Here is a 19,800-nt window from a genome sequence, read left to right as displayed (position 1 = left end):
TATGGCCGGCAAACTACAAAAATGTAGAGAACAGGAACATCTGACACAAGAACACGAGCATTCTTGGGAGAAGCGCCTTCTCAGGCTAAAAACAGACAGTCTCCCCTCTCACATTGATGCAAGCAAACTGACAGAACCCTCCCTCTTTTTCTGAGTTGAGCGTGAATGTGTGTGATTTTTTTGGTCTTGCGCACTAAACGGAGACATAATAGATTAGCATCAATATGGGCATGAGTGACGCTGATGACCAGTCACAAAAAAATGAGCAGCCAAATGACCGCCGCAACAACAGTCTGAGGTTAAACTTTCCCTGGTCGAGATCTTTTATATAATGATATCGAAAGTCTGTCAGCATTAGAAACTGTAGAATGGCTTATGTTTTCTCTGCGTCCAGTGTCTAGAACACTATGGAAACCCACTCATTCATATACCCAATCTATTATTAGCCCCAAATACATTCTAGACACAGCGCTAGTCTCTGGAGATCCAAATATACACGAGATACTTTCCCTGTCTTCAGGGGTCTCGTCTTATTTTCTTTGTGTAATAAACAGTGCATGCTATGTGCCTGGCACTGGTCTAAGTGCTCTATTATATTCATTTAATCATCGAAACAACCATCTACCTTGTAGTTACATTATTATCCCCATTTTACAGATGAGGAAACTGAGGCACAGGTAAATCAACATGCTCAAAGCCACACACCTAGTATATCAGCAGGCCCAGGATTTAATCCAGTTCCAGAGACCCTACAACTAACTACTGCATACAAGTTAATTGAAGAAATAAACCCGTAACTATTTTCAACATAATCACTAGTGACATCAAAGACCCTAAAATCCCACAAAGCCTGGCTTCTACAGTATTTAGATCAATGATTGGGCAAAACTATAAAAGACAAGCTAGTCAATTTGTAAAAAGTAAAAGATGAGAGACAGACTCTAAAAGCTCCCAAAAAGCCAAAACAAAATGCAGTTTAATGGGAATAAACAGGAGATGTTTTCAATGCGGCAGATCCGCTATACAGCCCTAAAGGGCACTTGACTGGCCCATATGGAGGCTCCTCCCTGACTCAGGGCTGTAAAGCCAGTCACATGGTTTGGTGGACATGCTGACCACTGGACTTCTGAATATTTCACTTGTCTGGACACTTCTTAAGTGACTCTGGCAAACCAAGGCCAACTCAGGAAGGAAAACAAAACCTCTGTGTCCATGCCATATGGGGGATTCAGTCAACAAAACCACAGTGGTGGCTTGAGGGGGTGGGGAAGAATGAAAGTAACTTTCAAATGTTTGAAAGTCTGTTGCTTGGTAAGTGAATGAGGCTCAGATGTATTCCTTCTGAGGACAATATCCAACCCACAGGAAAGATGGCCCAGAGACACAGACTGGCTCTCGTCCAAGCAACAAACCTTTCTAAAAACTAAGCCCCCAATCACAGTAACCGTGGGGACAGGGAGTCATGTCCCTCCCATCTCTCGGGGTGGCTGGCCCTGGCCCAACTGGTAGCCTTCCTACCTGCCTTGAAGGTACAACTCCTGAAAATGGGTGACTCGGTGTCTGCCTGACCATCTGCCTGTCTCCTGACCTCTGGGTTCGTTGGGAAGTTGGACCAATGCTCTCCAAGCTTCTTTCCAAGGGGAAGATTCCATGACTTCTGGATTCCATTATGGAGCCTTGAATTCCAAAACATTTTTTTAAAACCGGTTGCCCCTGTTTTGTAGAGGGCTGAGTAACCAGCAGGATTAAAGGCAGATAACGTCTCCCCTCTCACACCTAGATTCCTTCTCACACTTGAATAACTACTTCTACACAACCAACCTTAGCATTGTTACAGAGCAACTTAGTCCTAACCTTATTCTAGAAAATTGGCCTGGTCCCCAGTGGCCACTATATCATTTAGCTGAGAGCTTACTATCATTTCTAATTTGTGAGTTAATTGTAAAAGTCAGGAAGCTCTGACACTGCAGAAAATGTCAATTATTGAGATAAACCAGGGTCAGAAAATTTCAACATTGAATAAAGTTGCTTTTGATCAGTTTTTATCAGAAAAAAATATATATATATGTGTGTGTGTGTGTGTGTGTGTGTGTGTGTGTGTGTATATATATATATATATATATATATATATATATATATATATATATATTGCCATGAGAAGGGACTGGCGTGGCATCAAATTTGAGCTGCCTCAGAGGATAGCCCTTCATTAAGTGGACACTGGATTATTGGATAAAAATATATATATTAAGATTCCCACAATACTCGACAATCATAGCCTCAATCACATTTTCATCTAAATGACTGTCCAACCTATAGGACATTCAAAAGGAGAGCCTGGTCCCTACCTGTGGGTATTTCCAATTCGATCGTCTAAAGTAGTATTGACAGTGGTTAAATGATAAAACTCTGAACACATATGCATTCCGGCTGCCAGTGAAATGAGGACTTGCCTTTCCCACGAGGCTGTGTTCGGCAGGCCTGGTACTTCAGGAATGGATGCCTCCCATTTCTTCTCTCTGCTGCTTGACCTCTGTGGTTCCTTTCCCTCTGGCAAGGTCAAGCCCTTAACAACATGTTCAAAAAATGAGGACTATTCTCCCAAAATTTCTGGAATGATCAAGGGTGTGCAAAGTGGGCACTGGCCCTTCTCTGTAAAGGGCAAAACCTAAATCTCAAGCCCAAATGATTCAGCCTCCATGTCTGGGCCAAAGGTTGTCTCTTTTTTGCCCACAATGGCTGTATTTGCCATGATCTCCGTCTAACCTTTTTCAGCAGCATTGATTCTCCTGGTACTAACTTCACTATCCACCTTTGCTACTGATTAATCCACAGTATGTTGGAAAATGGACTTAAATCGGGGTGCTAGGGTAATTAAGCAAGAGCTATCAGAGAGCCTTTATTTTCTAACTTCTTTTGCAACAATCATTGTTTACGAGTGGCAAGCTGAAAACCCACCTCCTGACCCATCATACACAGTGAGACTCTTCCCTGAGTGGGAAACCCATGCCTCCTTGCAGGGGACCTGTGTGTCCAATAGACCTGGAAGACCATCTTCAGTTCCCCATTCAGTGAAGCTGCAGGGCGAGTAACAGGGATTTTCCGTCTGCTGTGCTCTGCGCTCAGACACGCAGTTCACAGGAGAAGTCAGCGTTAGGCTGAAATTTCTGTAATTTACAATCTCCAGCTTATGGGCCAGAGTCAAACAGCTCTTGGCTACAAAGTGTAAACAGAACATTGTTTCCTCTTAATCTGGGTAATTGGTCCCAAATGCTGTTGCCACTTTTCAGATCAGATGCTTTACATACTTTTGAAGAACCTGGAACTTTTCTCCTTTGGCAGGGAAAAGGTTAGAGTGTAACAATCTTTTCATCAGCATTAAGACTCCTATAAACAGCCAGGTGATTTCATTTGGGGGCCTGTAAACACAGGAAACTTGGGGCCTGCTTTGAGAGTTTCGTTCTGTGTTTGTATGTTCATCCATCTATCATTCGCTCCCCCATCCGAGCCAAACTGTGGTATGTTTGCTTGACATCCACAGCTTCTGCAAGAGCTGAGCAGACCGGGCCACCTCCTACAGGATGGCCGCCGGGTTGCAGAAGCAAGGCTATACATTCCAGTATAATGGGTTCTTATCGGTACGTTCCTTAGGGGTGAAGCACCGTAATCAATTTGGCTGAAACCCAACTGTTTTTTCACATCATCTGGACAAAGTCATGGGATGTTGTGTGAGAGATGATAGTGTGTTGTGTGGGCGGGACTCGGGGGGGACTACAGGCCGTGTGACCTGGGCAAGTAACACAACCGCCCTGAGCCTCGGTGTTCATGTCTGTAAACTACCCCTTGTAAATTCATCATGAGGGCTAAATGAGAAAGTGAGGGCATTCCACATACTATTTAAAAAGCATTTTTTTGAAACCATATTTTTAAGCCTTTGTGTTTCAACCTACACGAGGCAGGGAACCTTTTTTTTTTTTTTTTCCTGCAGAATCTCTGGCTTGGGCTTTAGTATTCCAAGAAAATATAGCTCGTATTATGGGTCTTGTAAGACAATGACAAAATCTGAGTTCCCGTAATTTGTTGTTCTCTTACATCTTCCTCTTGACCTCTTTCCCACCTCCCTAGTGACATTTAAGGCCTTCATCGTTTTTCTAAATTTCTAGAATGGTATTCAGTCCTATAATAAAGTACTGCTTCTCGAAGTTTTACATATTTAGTTCTTTTGATCTTTCCTCCCAGGTCACTCTCTTCGCCCTATCATTTTTGTACTTCTTTCTCTTTGAATTCACTCCCTTTATCTCTATCCCTGTGGCACTAAAGTATCCTACATAGGCGGCGTTCCAAGTGGAAGCCAGCAAAGCCTTCTGGGAGATTTGGGAAGTCAACTCCCTTCCCTCTTCTAGGATACGAAGGTTAGACAAGAATGAGCTTTCTCTTGTTGGGCTTTTCCTACTACATTTACTATTGTTCCTTCTAGTTAAAAAAATGGAGGCATATCTCTCCCATTCATAGTCTGTAGCCAAAATTGCTTTTCAAACAACATCATAATTGTATTTTCTCTGGAAGGCACTATGGCAGTGGCTTAAGCACAGAGATTCCAGAAGGAGACATCCTGAGGTTCAAATCCCTTTTAGGAGCAGTATAACCTTGGGCGAGTTATATAACTTCCTTGGGCCTAGCCTTTCTCATCTGCAAAATGGAAATAACAGTGTTTACCTGATACTGGTATTAGTTTAGCTGGTTTTGGTAAACTAATTGAGTAAATACGGTGCCGGAAACAGTGAACACTCGAGAAATGTTAGTTAATAATATTTCATCTAGGTTCTCCTTTTGAAAACAAAACAAAAAAACTTTATTTATATTTAAGTGTTGATTTCCCCTCTGGGTTCTCATATGTGGTCCTCTTTCCACATGCATCATTGGAAATTTGTTTCATACATGTTTTCCCTACTTCAGAGCATTACAGGAAATACGAAATAAGACAAAACAGCAGTTGCAAAAACATCTTCTAGTTCTGTTCCCCGGCCCATCATGTATTCATCATTAGCTAAAGTGGGATGAAAGTTTTATTATGAACCCAAAACACAACTGTAGTTTACCCTAAAGTTAGTGAGTCTGGGTTAGGTTTGGGAAAACCTGGTTTGAATTTTAAGTGAATCTCCTTCGACTCTCAAATGCCAAAAGAGGATTTATAGTTTCAGGTGGATACCAAATGAAATTTGGGAAGTTCATCTGAGTTTTACTTTGGGTTTGTCATTTGAATGAACTCAAATTTCATGCAGCCTTAATCCTTATATTTATGGTTTTTCTGCCATTTTCACCTCAGTCGATAAAAAAATAAATAAATAAAAATTGAGACTTGCTGTACAGTATTTGAGCAAATTGCAATATTATAGTATGTATGCATTTTTGTCTCAATAGTTAACATGGAAAATATAGTTTCAGTAACAGTGAGTCAAGCTATTTTTGCAAATATTGCATACTGTGTTTATTTAGCCTGGAAATTCCAAATTGATCAGATGATAATTAACAAAAGCATTTATTTCTGTCAACATTTACAGATATCCAGTGCATCACCTTTTATCCCTGGCTCAGTTAAACTGTGACTTTCAAATTTTAAATTTGTGTAATTTAAGCTTTCTCCATTTTTGCAGTTTGTCCCCCCAAAGTCAGAAACACAGACTTTAAGCTAGCTGATTTTCTCAAATTATATGCTAGAGGGTGGGGGGGATTTGAGGATAGCTCTTTTATGTCAAAATGATAGGTTCCCAGTCTCTGATTGATGATTGTGTACATATAAGTTATATATGTCCATTAGATCAGCCAGCTTTCTGGGCTGAGAAGACTACGCAAAAGTGAGCTTAAAGAAATTTCTAAATCCTACATTTGCAGAGATATGAGCTTCCAGTTTTATTATAAGGCAAAATAACCTTAAATAACTTACATACGGAGATTAATGTATCAGTGAGTTCTAAAATGGTCACTTGCCTAAAAATACGCTTTTTTTACTCCAACAGTTATATGGAAGCTTTGTAGTTATATTGCTTTGAATATCTACTTTTTAATTTAACTATACAAACTTATTCTGGGATATATTTTTTTTTCTCTTAAGAAATGTGCAAGAGATAAAAATTCCCCCCAAACACTCAGGATACCTTTTCATAAATGGACCACATTTTGAATTAGTTAAAAAATTAAAATCTGAAAAGACAAAAAAAAAGTCAGGGGTCTTTTCTTCTTCTAATCTGTAGTCCCCAAACGACTGCTCATAAAAATAACTTTACAACATCTTTGAGAATCCCAAAGAACCCCGGTCAAAATTTTCTTTGGCTAGAAAAGAAAGCAGTTTTAATATTCAGACATTTGCACACACACCCCCTTAGCCAATCCCCCAAAGAGCAAAATCAGCTAATCTTAGAAAGATGGTAAACTTAAGCGATTCTGTAATTCAAGTTAGCCCTCGATCATGTTTTAAAATATGATCAAACAGTAGAGACTGGGGAAAAACACAGAAAGTTTCAAAAATAACTTGAAATAGAAAAATGGAGCATTTCTTTAAGAGGCTTTTCTGTTTCTAAATTAGAGAATGAATAACATCTTACTGGAAAATAGCAAAGTTTGTGCTGGCATGCCCACTTCATGGTAACAAAGCAAAACAAACCAAAAAGTCCACCTCCTGCATTCTGTTACTGGACCATCTAAAACAGTATTAAACATCAGCTTTCTGCTGGCCTGGTATTCCAGGTGTCACCCTAGAAAGCAACATTTGGACATGTCCATACCCGGCCGGGCTCTAACCCTCACACAACCCACAACCCGGCGTGTGCGCACGCTCGTACACACATGTGCACACACAAGCGTACACACGAAACCAGACCAGGCTTTGCTCTGGGTGCTTGGTAACTTGGCATATTGTAAGCCTGGAAAGAATTGTAAGCTACATGGTTTGAAAATAGGGGCCTTTAAAATATGCTGCATACAATCTGTGATGGTCATCGCTAAAATGCTGCTCCATTATCCTATTCCATTTGGAATGAATGAGACTAATTAATTTCAGGCCATACTTGATGAGGTCAGCACCACACGAGGTTGTGCGTGCTAGACATTGCTAATCTCTTTCAGCTGAGAGTGATGAATTAAAGATGAAGCAGGCCTAATTTAGAATGTATATCAAAAACCTACACCAAATACTACTATACCACACAACAAAGGAAAACTTGCTTGCTCTCAGGCTCCCTGAGTTGTGTGGATTTTAAAGACATTTTCAGTGCTCTGGAATTCCAGCTGTGGATGGGTGAACCATATCAAGAAAATCACACATGGCCATGTGGACAAAAAGTGGGATTAAAGGAAAGAAAGAAAACAAAAACAAAAGACAACAATCGGGGTTTGATCCCTTGTGTGTTAAAATTCCACCTACACATTAGGCTTTCTTTTTATCCAGAGCTACCAGACTGACAAAGTTCCCAAATTAGCAATACCTATATTCAAGCAGTGGCCACCCATCTCTGCTGCGACATTTCAAAGCAACATGCTAAATGAGGCAGCCTGTTGTTTTAAAGCAGATATCCTAATGAGGCTTATTAGGTTTTTCCATGTCTCTATTTTGAAAGCCAGGAGAGATTGACCAGGTAGATAATATGATACCTTTTATTAAGCCAAGCAAGAAATTGTAATACAGATGCCTCCGGGCCAAAATGTTCTTATGAAAGTTAACGCTAAGCCAACTTCCTGAGTTGTGAAAAGGGAGGTATTCACTGATCTAAACTCTAAAGAGAAGAAGAAATTAGTCATAATTTCTCAAAGATAACTGGTCCAAGTCCCTGAGGGTGGCAAGAAAGGGGGTTCACCCTGGAGACTAGAGAATACCCCTTGCAAAAATGATTTCAGCGTACCTAGTAAGACAAATCCTGACGTGATTGTAATGATTCAGAAATTCCAACTGGTGGCCACCGCAGCTCCTGACTTTGTATCCCAGTAGCCCTCATTAGGACAAAGCTGCTTCGAATTAAGTCCAATCTACATGCTGAATCAATCTTTCATCCTTTTGATTGCTTCTGAAAATATTTATATTTCTTAATAATGCACATTTTGTCTTGCAACTTCTGATTAAACCCAGACGGGGGTTCCCAAAGCAGGCAATGTATGTGGAAGGGTGATTTGGGACAGGAAAGGGAAGATAAAAAACACAGGTTTTTCCCATTGGGGAACCATTAGACAATATAAATCTAGCAATTTTGGTTATGTAAGCATCAGAGGAGGGTTGTAATAAATACAGATTGAAATATTAGAGTGACCTAATGGAAATTACAGAATATTCTTATTATTGTGTGATTTTTCATTGCAGCTTTGACTCTTTGGCTGATTTAGCCTAATAGATTTTATGAAAAATTATAGTGGGAGAGATTTAGGAAGATTTCAAATTACAACCAATAAGTTACCATACAAGTTACCATATCATAAAATAGAAAAGTAATTATAAGATGGACACGACCAAATGAACTAAAGTATGTTTTTTGTTTAAAGAGAGAGAGAGAGAGAATAGCATGGGGGTGTTTGGGGCACAGTGGGGGTGGATTCCTGGTTTGAGGACCAAGAGAAAAGGGGTCTCTATTTTCAACTCTTGTCACCAAACAGCTGGGTGACCTTAGGTAAGTCACCTAACCTCTCCAGGCCTCAGGGCTTTCTTCTTGCTTTCATCTGTGAAATAAGGGAGGTAAAGATTTTTGTAAGATTTTAAATTCTGTAGTTTTCTAAAGCACCATCGTTGTGTTAAGTACCCAGTGTTCTCCAGACGCAGAGCCATCATCGAATGCCTAGGGTCCCCATGCCAATCTCTCAGAGACAGGAGCCAGGCCTTCTCAGAATGCCCTCATTGTGACTCGTCCCCACGCACCTGCTCAGGGATGGATACTGCTTCTCTGGTCCTCTCCTCTTTCCTCCTAGTGACCATCACAGAAGGAAGCACCCCAGAGCAATGTCCATCATTTCGTTTGACCTGATCACTCCATTTTAGAGATAAGGAAAGTCAAGGCCGAGGGTGTTGCGTTCACGTACTTAGTAACAGGCAGAGCTAGACTTTAAACCTCAGCTAATTATATTCCAAAAATAAATGGGATTTCTTGTGACCTCTCAATATAATTGGAAACAGAAACACAGGACATGGCAGTGGCTTCGAATTCAGACTTCCTGGATTTGAATAACCTGTCAGCAACTTAGTAGCAATGTCAGTTTCAGACAAGTCCCTAAGCCCCATGACCTTGTTTTTTTTGTTGTTGTTGTTTTTTCCCCCCCTCTCTTGGATAATGAAAATAATAACAGTATCTACCTCAGAGGGTTGTATACAGATTAAATAAAGTAACATATGTATATGTTTACCATAGTTCTGGTACATAGTAAATGTTAGTTGCTATTAGTATCATCTTCTCCATTTATATAATGACTTGGAGTAAAAAGATCCTGAAAGGAACAGAGGAGACCTACATACAAAATTCTGACTGTGTTCCCATTAGCTTCTTGGCCTCAGATAACTCTCTGAGCCTCAGTTTACTCATCAGCAAAATGGGAATTCAAAATATCTGCCTGTACAGGATTTCAGTAAAAATCCAATGAGTTATGCAGGTGAGATAAGTTTTTAAATAGGTAGAACCCTATAAAAATACAAGGGTTGTGGCTTGTATGAAAACATTAGTCTTGCTACATTGAAAAGCCTCTGGAATCAGTTAACAGATAATGGAAGAGACAATGCCACTGATTTGTTTCTCAAACAAATCACCTAGAAATGAGATATATGAAACACCATTAAATCATAAAAGAATAAATGCATTTCCTTGATTATCGCTGTCATCCATGTAACCCTATTCTCCTGTTCTCTACCTAAACTTGCTGTTCTGTCATAATTTCATCTTACCAGAGGATTAGATGACAATTAGTTCGCAGGGATGGGTTTAGAACAGGAAAACACAAACCTGTTCTCTTCTTTGCCCGCCAAGGAGAGAAATATCTCTAAGTAAACACATTTTATGCGATATTAAATGGTAGCTTCCAGGATGCCTTCATACCCAGGCTAAAATACTGTCAAATTTTGCTATTGACTAGCTGTCCCTTGAGTGGGAACTTAAAAATATATTCATTATGGAGATATCATTTTAAGCTAAAAAAAAAAAAAAGGCATCATGGGATGGGGAATTGTTTTCAGAGCAGATTATTAAAGACTTGGGGCCTAAAGGTGTATGTCTATTTTAAAAAGAAATTTTCTGATTGCAGATAACTTCTCAATTTGATTTAGTGTCGAACCATAGTGATGGGGTTGATAAGTGGGCATTCATCGGTAATTCATCTTGTGCTGGTAGAAATTTACAGCAAAGCAGTGCTTTCCCAACAATGACAAGCCCTATTAATCTTCTTCAGACACATTTCAATAGGTGTCCCCATCTGTGGCCAACATCTAAACACTCTGGCATCGCTGGCGACTTGAAGACACCTTCATTTCAAGTTACACTAGTGAAAATGTGATACTAGATTGTACTCTATTTTTTAACCTAATTCTCTTTCTTCATTCAATTAGCCTTTCTTGCCTGGATTTTCTGTTCATGTGTAACGTCATTTCCAAGGGAGAGTTCTCAAAGATGTGGTTTCTCAGAGGTGCACAATCTCCCCCAAGGTTAACCAACAACAACTTTTTTACACATTAAAATTGCTCAGATTCCGGTTCTGACGGTCACTGGCCTCTGATTTCATGTGTCTGTAGAAAGGAAAACCTGCTCAAATAAAGCCCGTGCGTGCATTGAGAGAGCTTAGGAGAAGGGGAAAGCTATAAAATCCATTTGTGCTCATATTCAGAGCGCAATTTATTACCTTCAACTGTGATGTTTAATTTCAGTACAGGGGAATTCTGGGAAAAGAAGAAGCAATTAGGAAAAGAGGGTGGTGAAAAAGAAACCCCGTGTTTTAATATCTGCAGGCACTCAACATATTCGGTCCATAGGATGAAACTTCGCATCTGCTGGAGGACATCCCGTTAGAGAAGGAAAAGCAATAATCACTTTAGGGACAGACCACTTTACTCAAATCACCTTTCTTCTCCAAGCAGCATGTTCTGTCTGGCTGCAAGGTTAGTGTAGGTGAAAAACGCGGAGGGGGTGTTGGATTTTGGATTGCATCTAAATGCTGTTTTGTGCCATTTTCAACCTCGTAATGGGGTTGGTCTTGCAAAGAAATAGGATTTGCACAGCATTTTTCTTGTGCATTTTAAAAAATCTTTCCAAAGGGAAAAACTCTGACGCATTCTTATTTTTGGAAAGGTTAGGCTTCAGCTGCGTAATGAATGGAATTTTTTAACTTCATTGAACTTTTTTGTCCATACGTGATCTGAAATATATATGTGTTACTAGTATGTGTGTATGTGTATCTATACATATGATAAAGATAGATATTATCAAAAATGTCTCCCTCTATCATGCAAATTATTTTTCACAATAATCATTTGAGTTTGTTATCGATCTCAGTAACCTTATTGCAGGTGGCAGGTTTAAATGTGCCATATTAATAACTTGTTACCCAAGACAAATTAAGTCCTTATGTGTCAAAAGCACTCGGCACTGGATTATCTACAAGACAAGTATTTATTGAATAAATGTTGAGTCCAATTTCATTTTAATGTGACTGACTGTATGTTTCAGCCTCTTAGGCAGAGATAAAAACACTCAGACCTATAAATGTGTTGCAACATTACACCTAACTTGTCTATTTCTATTATTGTCTCCTAACTTAGAATATGGAAAGAAGTCTTTTTTTTTTTTTTTTTTTTTTGGTGGTTGTTGTTCTGAAGAGCAAGGGGAAAGATAGAAAAACGGCTGGCATTCAGCCTAAAGAGAAATCATTGAAACAAATTAATCCTGTGCCGTTTAAATTGACATGGTAATCCATCATCAGAGAAGGCAAACTCTGAAAAGCAATCTAGAATCTGCCCTGTTCTTTCACTGGCCCTAGAGGCACAAAGATAGATAGTAAAGGAAGGGGGGGGATCATAAAAGTTAGGAACGCCTTCGAAAATAATAAAATTGGTTATATCAGCTCTCACTGCCTGGCCTCTGAAAACCTCCTTTGGAAAGGAGAGGTGAACTTCCAACAGTTGTTTCCCAAGGCTTTTCCCCAATTGGGTAGGTGTTCAGCAGTCAAGCTGTGAGAATCGGCCTGCTTCCCCAGGCTGCTGACTAGGTCTAACCACCGTCTGCCAGCGTTTGACAAGTAGCCCAACTGGCAGCCTTGGCATGACCCATAGTTCCCCAGAAACTTTCCCTACAGTGGTAAGGGGCTTACGATTGGGGCTTGGTTTGGTGTTTGTTGTGGTGGTTTGGGTTTTTACTAGTGAAAGAGTGGGACACCATATTTTTCTTCCTTTTTTCTCCTATATCATCCCATTTTGCACTCAATGAAAACAGCATGTTATTGTAATCTTTAAAGTAAAACTTTTGTAACAGCTCTAAAAACTGAGGCATGCCATCGTGCCCTGTCACTGTACTGTGACTTTCATTTTGGAGGCTTGTTTTTCAAATCTTCCTTCACTTCAAAAAGCTTGTGATGATATGTTGTTAAAACTTGCTTAAGGTTCAAAATTTATATGTAAAACTGAAGTGTCCCATCTTAGTAGGTAGTTAAGATGGAAAAAACCCTCTCCACTTTGAAAAAAAACACAAAAACATGCCTATATTTTCAATACACTGAATCTTAAGGGTATTTTTTGTTTTGTTTTTTGTTTCATTTTGTTTTGTTTTGTTTTTTAAACCTCTTTAGCCTATCTATGTAATGTTTTTGTTTTTGCTTGTCGGGTTGGGGGGTAGAGAACCTCACCTCATCATTGCCTGAACATACAAATTTGCACACAGAAATAAAGGTTGTTTTTCAATTTAATAATGCATTAAGGTATAAAGGCAAGACGATCTGAAAATAGTTTTTAATCTCAAAAATCCACTCTGTTAACAATAGACAGTGTGTGAAGACAAAAACCCAGATACCGTAACGCCAAAGCCAAGAGACAGAAGGACACGGATATAAACCATACCCAACAGCTGCCCTATTTAAGTTTATCTCGGGTAAAGTTTCTTCTAGTTTATTAAGAAAACTTTATATGTTCCTGTTACTTTAGAGTAAACATCACACCTCTTTTCTGTGAGTAGAATTTTTGTTCACTGGTTTTTAAAGGGGGGTGAATAATTCTTGCATATTAGCTAATGCTTTTTAAAGTTCTTAAGCATGAAAGACAGGGTAAACGATAAAAAAAGAAAAAAGACAGGGTTAAAAGCTCCTATATAAAGATATCCATCCACAGCCAAGCTAGTTGCAATTTTAAGACTTGTTGGGAAAGAAGACTACGTTGGGGTGTTTATGAGTATGCTTGTTTTTAACAGAACCTGGGAAATTTAAATAGTAGCTCTTCAATAACTGGACAAGCACACTTTCTGAAAAAGATCTGATGCCTTTGAATTTGTTTTTAATTTATAGACACTGTAGATTTCAGCAAAGTAGGATATCATTTTAAAAGCCATTAAAAGAACCAAAATTATATGAAAAATCAATGACTAAATAAGCATAAGTCAGAGGAGACTAAGAAAAAAAAATCTTTTTAAACCACCCCTCTCTCCCTGTCCAAATTTCACAATGCTAGCTTCTTTCTAATTGCTTGATAATACAGCAACAAAAGTATATGCAAATAAAAATTTGCAACATAAATTTGGGAATCAATAAATAAGTTATTCATCTACTTTCTGCAGAGAAAAAGGCTGCCTAATTTTCACTTCTTCTTCCTGACATGTGATGTGATGTGGTCCTGTCAAGAAATACCCAATGTGACAGTTTTCACAGAAGTCAGTATTCCCTGCCTTTTACGTTTTCACTTTTGCTTTAAACTATGTGAAGTGATATCATCTCAATCAATTTGCCTCAGTCAGGCACATTGTAATCTCTTTGATAAGGTTGATTAATTTCTTATAAATTGTCATGGACAAATAGGAAAAGTACCTTTCTCTATCCTGTGTTTAAAATTAATAAATATATAAATTGTATTTAAATGTTACACTCTGTAAACTCTCCAGCAGGCACTTCCTTTGGTCAAGGAGCTGAATATTATGTTTAACAGCCTACTCTTAATTTTGCACATAACTCTTTTATTTTTAATGTGTACCTTCAACATTTCAAGAAGTCAGCCTTTTAAGAGGAGAAATGCAGTTGATTATTAAATAATTAGTCATATTTTCTAAAGTCACACCTAAGTTTTCACTAGTATAGCAGCGTGTCTGTCTCTGTCCTTCCTCTTACTTCTCTCCTCATATGCTTTATGTTGAAACTGGGTTTTTCCGCCTTCTAAAAACCAATATAGTCCATAAATTATTTTTCTCCTGAAATTCACCTTGAATCTGTGGTTGAGGGAAATTAAAGCAGGTAAATCCCCCTTTTTGTTCTGTTTGTGTTTTCTTTAAGTACATGGATGCAACTAATTAACAGTATTAATTTCTCTGGATATTTGCCTTACTAACACCTTCACATTTAAATGGCTGACACTTGATACCATTTGATTAATGCTTTTCTCGATGTATCAAAAATGAATTGTCATTTTAAAGATTGCATTACCAGGTTCTTGAGAAAGAGAAACACACAGAATCAGGCGATCTTTCCTCACTCTGTCCACTTCTAAATAAGAACTGAGTCCCCATGGCTTCAGAGGTCATTTTAGAACTTTCTCAGCAGGAGTAGCCTTGCAATATAATATTAAAAACATGGATAGCCCACATCAGACTTGGTTAAATGGTCAACACGCTCCTTATCACCTTTAGCTAAAGTCTATTTTCTTTATAGTGTTCAACTCATTGAAAAGCAAAATGCACAGAGCAGCGTATTGTTGAATTTTTAAATCAATGTATCAGGCAAAAGATGCTCATCTTTCATTTAAATGCCCTGCCAAAGCTACCAAACTGAAAATTGACATTCTTACTTTGAAGAGTCTTTCTATGACTCTGCAAGGTACAATGGCTTTACCATTGCCAAGTTGCTTCAGCTTGTATTTCAACAATAGCGATGGCTCCAAGGGGCTCTTCGAGACCCCCAGCATGTACACATGAGTGACAGCCTCTAGCTAGTGCCTGGTATATGGACCTTTAATCCATCATGGGATTAAACACATGGGATTCTAACACCATAAGAATATACACATGCCCAAGTGCAGTCACCTTATATACGTATGTAATACACATAACTATTACATAACTACGCATTTAAATGCCACCAGGGTGGAAGCCAGCAGAATATATCCTAATCTTATCCAGATTTTATGGCTATAATTTGGCTGCTGACAAGATTCTAAATTAGCTTAAGTGAAAGGAGGTAAAATATGTACTGAGTTTGGGGTATTTTTTAACCCCTCCCCCCACACACACACAATAATCTATTGTTGTACACATGTGAGAAATACTGTTTGAGTGAACTGGATGGTCAGTTAGATGGAAGAAAATATTTCTCTACATTATGTTTTCTTATTCCCCAAAGTCCATCTCCAAGACGTGAGCTGCCTTGATGGATGAGAGCGTTGTCACAGGAAGGGTGGGGGTGGGAGAGGACGAGAGAAGGGCCGAGAGCTCTAAAATCCTTGCAGCTAGAGGGGATTTCCCTCCCTCCTGCCCTCCCTTCTTTCCTTCTTTTCTTCCTTCCTTCCTTTTTTTATTGCTTTTTTCCTTTTTTTTTTTTTTTTTTTTTTTTTTTTGCTTTCTACAACCCCTTTGGTATATTAGCGTAGTTAACCTTCGCTGGCCAAGACCCAGAAGGGTTAATGGAGGTTTGGTTCCTGACAGCCCCCAGGGCAGCGATGTCCCAGCTCCATCGCAGGAATTAGAAGATTATCAGGGATGGAATTCGAGGCACCAATCACCTCACACCTGAACAGCTCGCTCCAAACCACTGGGAAAATCCATTAAAAAAAAAAAAATTCTCCCTTCTGGAAAACGATTAATTGGATCAGTAGTTATATGTCCTGTTGCACGGAGGAGCCAGATACGGTGGCCTGAACTGAATTCCTCCAGCTGCCAAGAAGATCGAGCAATTAGGGGAGAAATAAATTAAATAAATAAATAAATAAATAAATAAATAAATAATCAATCAAGCTATCAGTTTCTCCAGGAAGAGCAGCTTTTTAGGAAAAACTCAGGAGCGGGAAAAGGAAGAAGAAACGAAAAAGATTTTCCCACTTCCTCACCTTGCGCCCCCCCAAAAAAAGAAAATTAGTGCCTTCCTGATTCTTTGCAGCTGTTTGAAACCTCAAGGTTGGTCCACAGTAGCCAGCGAGGCTCCCGCCTCCAGATATGCAAAAGCATCAGGATTTTGCTGCCTGAGTTCGGGGAGAAGGTGTTCCTCTCCCCCCCACCCCCAGTAAACTCCCCCCAAAGCCTTGCTAACTTCTGCAAACCCTGCAGCCTTTACACCTTTTCAGGTTCCTGCACCCCGCCTTGGGGCCCCATACCGACTGCCATTGCTGGAGGGTGGCTTTCATCCCCCCAAAGCTGGTTTCCCACCCTGGAGAGAACGGAGACGGCCTGGGAGCCTCGTTGCTGTGTGTCACCCTGCCCCTGCCTTCTTCCTCGGCCTCAGACTTCCTCCCACCTACCCTGGAGCCCGGAACCTGGAATCCACTCGCCCTGCGGTCCTCAGCGGGTTCCGCCACCCCGCGGCCGCTCTGGACACTGGTGGACGCGAGGGAGAAACAGCTGCCAGGCTGGGCCGCTGCATCCTCTTCACAGACATGCAAGGAGGCGAGGGAGAGAGATCTGTCCAGGAGAAAGTTCGGGGATGCTGCGGCCCCGCGGAGCAATGCAGCGCGTTTGGGCCACACCTTGACTCCAAGAGGCTGCCTGCAGAGAGCGCGCCGAGGGGGAACCTGCCTGGGTCCCCGCGCCGGGCCTGCGATCCACTCCAGTGGCCACCTGGCCACTGCCACTCGAGGCATGGAGCCCGTGGCTCCCAAACCCTCGGCCCCGCCGCGGCCCTCGCAGCCCTCACGCGTCCCCACGCAGCCGGTCGGTGGCGGATGCCCTGCCGCTCCATGCGCCCCGTCGAGGAGGAAGGGAAGAGGGCCTGCGCCCGGGAGCTCCCTGGCGGTGGTCGGGCCGCCCCCCTCGAGGCTCACTCCCCCCTCTCAGCCTCTCCAAATCCCTGAAAGCCCTGGCCCCCTTCGTCACCCCGGGGGCTTCTAATCACTCGGTATCGATTTCCCTAACTCTTTTCATCCCGTTGAAGACACATCTTAAAACACTCCAGCGCGGAGTGTGCTCTGGGCTTTATCCACACTAATAAAATGATTTACCCTTGTCTCTGCGCGCTCCGCACAGAGGAAAATCGTTCGAGCCCTGCTATTTGTGTGTGATCAGTAAATATTTAGTGCGGTGACATCCTCAGCTAGGCTTCGGATCGATTCGGGGCCCACCGGGAGGTTCGCACGGTCCGGGCGGGGCCGCGCCGGGCCGCCGAGGGGGCTCCTCCCGCCCTCGCCGCCGGCCGCTGATTTACGGCCTCTGCAACCAGCAAAGGGGGGCGAAAGCGCGCCTGGAAAATTGGCTTTTCAACCTTTTTACTTTTGACATTCAGCCACCTCTCCAGGCTCTAATTCTCGCCCCTACTCCCCCCAGCCCGCCCCCGACCCAGGGCGCCCTGTGCGCCCCGCGCGCCCTTCGTGCTGCCGCGCACCGCGCTCTCGCCCCCGCGGCCAGGGAACCACCTATCACAGCCCTGCGCTGCGACGCGGGGAGGCCCAGGCCCTGCTCTGGGGGTCGTGGCCTTCGGGCCAGATGCACTCCGCCCGCCCACACCTCAGAGGGCGGAGACGCGGTGGAGAAGCCCCGCGCTGTTTCCCCCGAACCCTGATCAGCTCTCCTCGCTACCTTTTCTCCAGCCCCCGGTCATTCCCCCATTTCTGCGGCTGGGCCTCGACGTCCCTGGGCCAGATGGCGTCGGGTGGCAACTTTACTTTCCTCACCGAGGAGCTCCCGTTTCCTTAGAAGCGAAAAAGCGCTTAGCTTGAAGGTGCTGGAAGGGGGCCTCCTACCCAGATCTTGGCTGCCAGAAGGCTGCGGCCGCGACAGTGGCAGTGTCCGTGCCTCCCGGCCCTGCTGGTCTCCCCTTATCTCAGGGCCTTGCCCTGCACCTAGCTCCCAAGCAAAGGCCCGACCCAGAGCGGGCCTCTGCACGCACTCGCCACCTCCTGCGGGACCCTCCACCTGGGACGGCCACGTTGTCCGAGGAGGAGAACGTAGCCCAGGCCCCTGGGCTTCTTCCACCCGGGACGCTGTCGCCCACCTGTTACCGGGCCTGTCCCTCTCACCTGGGGCCCGGGCCTCTGCAATTCCCGGGGGAAGACAGTGAGCGACCTTGCGGGGCCCACGCACCCTCCCTGACGCTACTGCCCTCTCCTTTGTCTCACACATGATTTTCTAAACCGCCTTATCTGCAGACTATATCTTTATACTAATGCATACTTAATTGGTCCGTCTTGACTGTCCTTATAAAACAATTTAATTAGGGTGCTTTCTTGCTTTGGAGAGCAAAGGAAAAAAATCTGCCCAGCGCTCATTGTATTTAGCACCAATACAGGCAGAAAATGTAGCACAAGTTTTTGGTTGAAAGAGCACCTCTATGCCCATTGAAGGGCGTTGATCCGAAAAGGCAGAAAGGACAAGTAAAATCGATTTGAAGCGACCCTCTCTGTCCCTTTCACACCATTCAGAAACTCCATTCCTTCTAAGACAAAGACCAGCGCCTTGGGAATTCTCAGGGAAAAAGCCTAGGGCACTTTTTAAGAATCCTCAATATTGCACTTAAAACCCGCTCTCGGAGCGGTGCCCCCAGTGCGGGTTTCACAGGCACCCCCTCGGAAGCGCCCGGTGGTGTGGCTGACAACCCCCACTCGTCCGGGCCTCGGCCTTCGCACCAGGCCAGACCAGCCTTTTGGGGTTAGTGCAGCCCTCACCTTTGACCCCCGAGAACGGAGAGCCTGCCAGAGGGTGCGGAGCCACCATTCAGGCCGAAGTGAAAACAAAACAAGAAAATATTTCTCTACTCCCAAACCCAGGGACACCGGCGGGGGTTCCGCCGCCTGAGCCACCTTACCCAGTAACCACCTCCACCCTCAACTTTTTTTTTTTTTTTTTTCTTCTTCTTCTGTTTGCAATGAACTGCCCTAGCCACCTCTGAAGGAGAAAACTGAAGTTGTCAGGGCTGCATCGCCGGGTTGCAGTGAGTTGTCCTGCATTAGAAACCCGCACGCCAGGCTATCGGACAGGCGCCCAGGCTGACGAAGGCGGTCATCCATCAGACCTGGCAGGGAAGGGAGGAGGGAGAGGAAGGGAGAAGAGAGGCTGGGCTGTGATCACCTTCACCTGCCCCGAGCCCAGCCCCCTGTTCAACTGCCCCTCGACCTTCTCGGCTGGGGTTAAAGGAGGCGGGGACAGAAAAGGAGGGGGCACCCCCCGAGTTACCCCAGTGGCCCCCTCCCAGAGGAGCCTCACCATCCATCCATTCGGTATAACTGATGAGACAAACCGCAAGAAAAAACTTCTGTAGCCCATATTTATGGTATTAATGAATAGTTAAAAAAAGATTTACACGTCTTATGATCAATATTCTGAGTTATTTCCCTCAAAGTATATAATTACAGTGTCTTCAGACTTTTCATCATTGTTTGAGGTGGCAAAACCATTTGTAATTTTCATTAGCCAGTAAACATGTAATTAACATTCAGCGCTGTGTTTAACTTAATTCCTG

At 42.5% G+C, this 19,800-nt stretch overlaps 1 protein-coding gene and 1 long non-coding RNA gene across 13 annotated transcripts in view; one reads left to right on the top strand and one right to left on the bottom strand.

Annotated features, from left to right (window-relative positions):
- The window catches only part of LOC109444957 (uncharacterized), a 69,724-nt gene extending 52,337 nt beyond the window's left edge, over positions 1–17,387 (top strand). The window contains exon 3 of the mRNA XM_019726756.2: positions 16,478–17,387. Coding sequence (XP_019582315.2) covers positions 16,478–17,237 — 760 coding nt within the window. The 3' untranslated portion in view covers positions 17,238–17,387. The remainder of the gene's footprint in view (positions 1–16,477) is intronic.
- LOC141568278 (uncharacterized) overlaps positions 1–19,800 on the bottom strand; it is a 79,584-nt gene that overhangs the window by 57,541 nt on the left and 2,243 nt on the right. The gene's annotated exons all lie outside the window — the stretch shown is intronic.

The sequence above is a fragment of the Rhinolophus sinicus genome, linkage group LG13 (assembly GCF_036562045.2).
Source record: "Rhinolophus sinicus isolate RSC01 linkage group LG13, ASM3656204v1, whole genome shotgun sequence".
Taxonomy (NCBI): Eukaryota; Metazoa; Chordata; class Mammalia; order Chiroptera; family Rhinolophidae; genus Rhinolophus; species Rhinolophus sinicus.
Note: the sequence above shows the minus strand (reverse complement) of the source record. Positions and strands in the feature narration are given on the sequence as shown.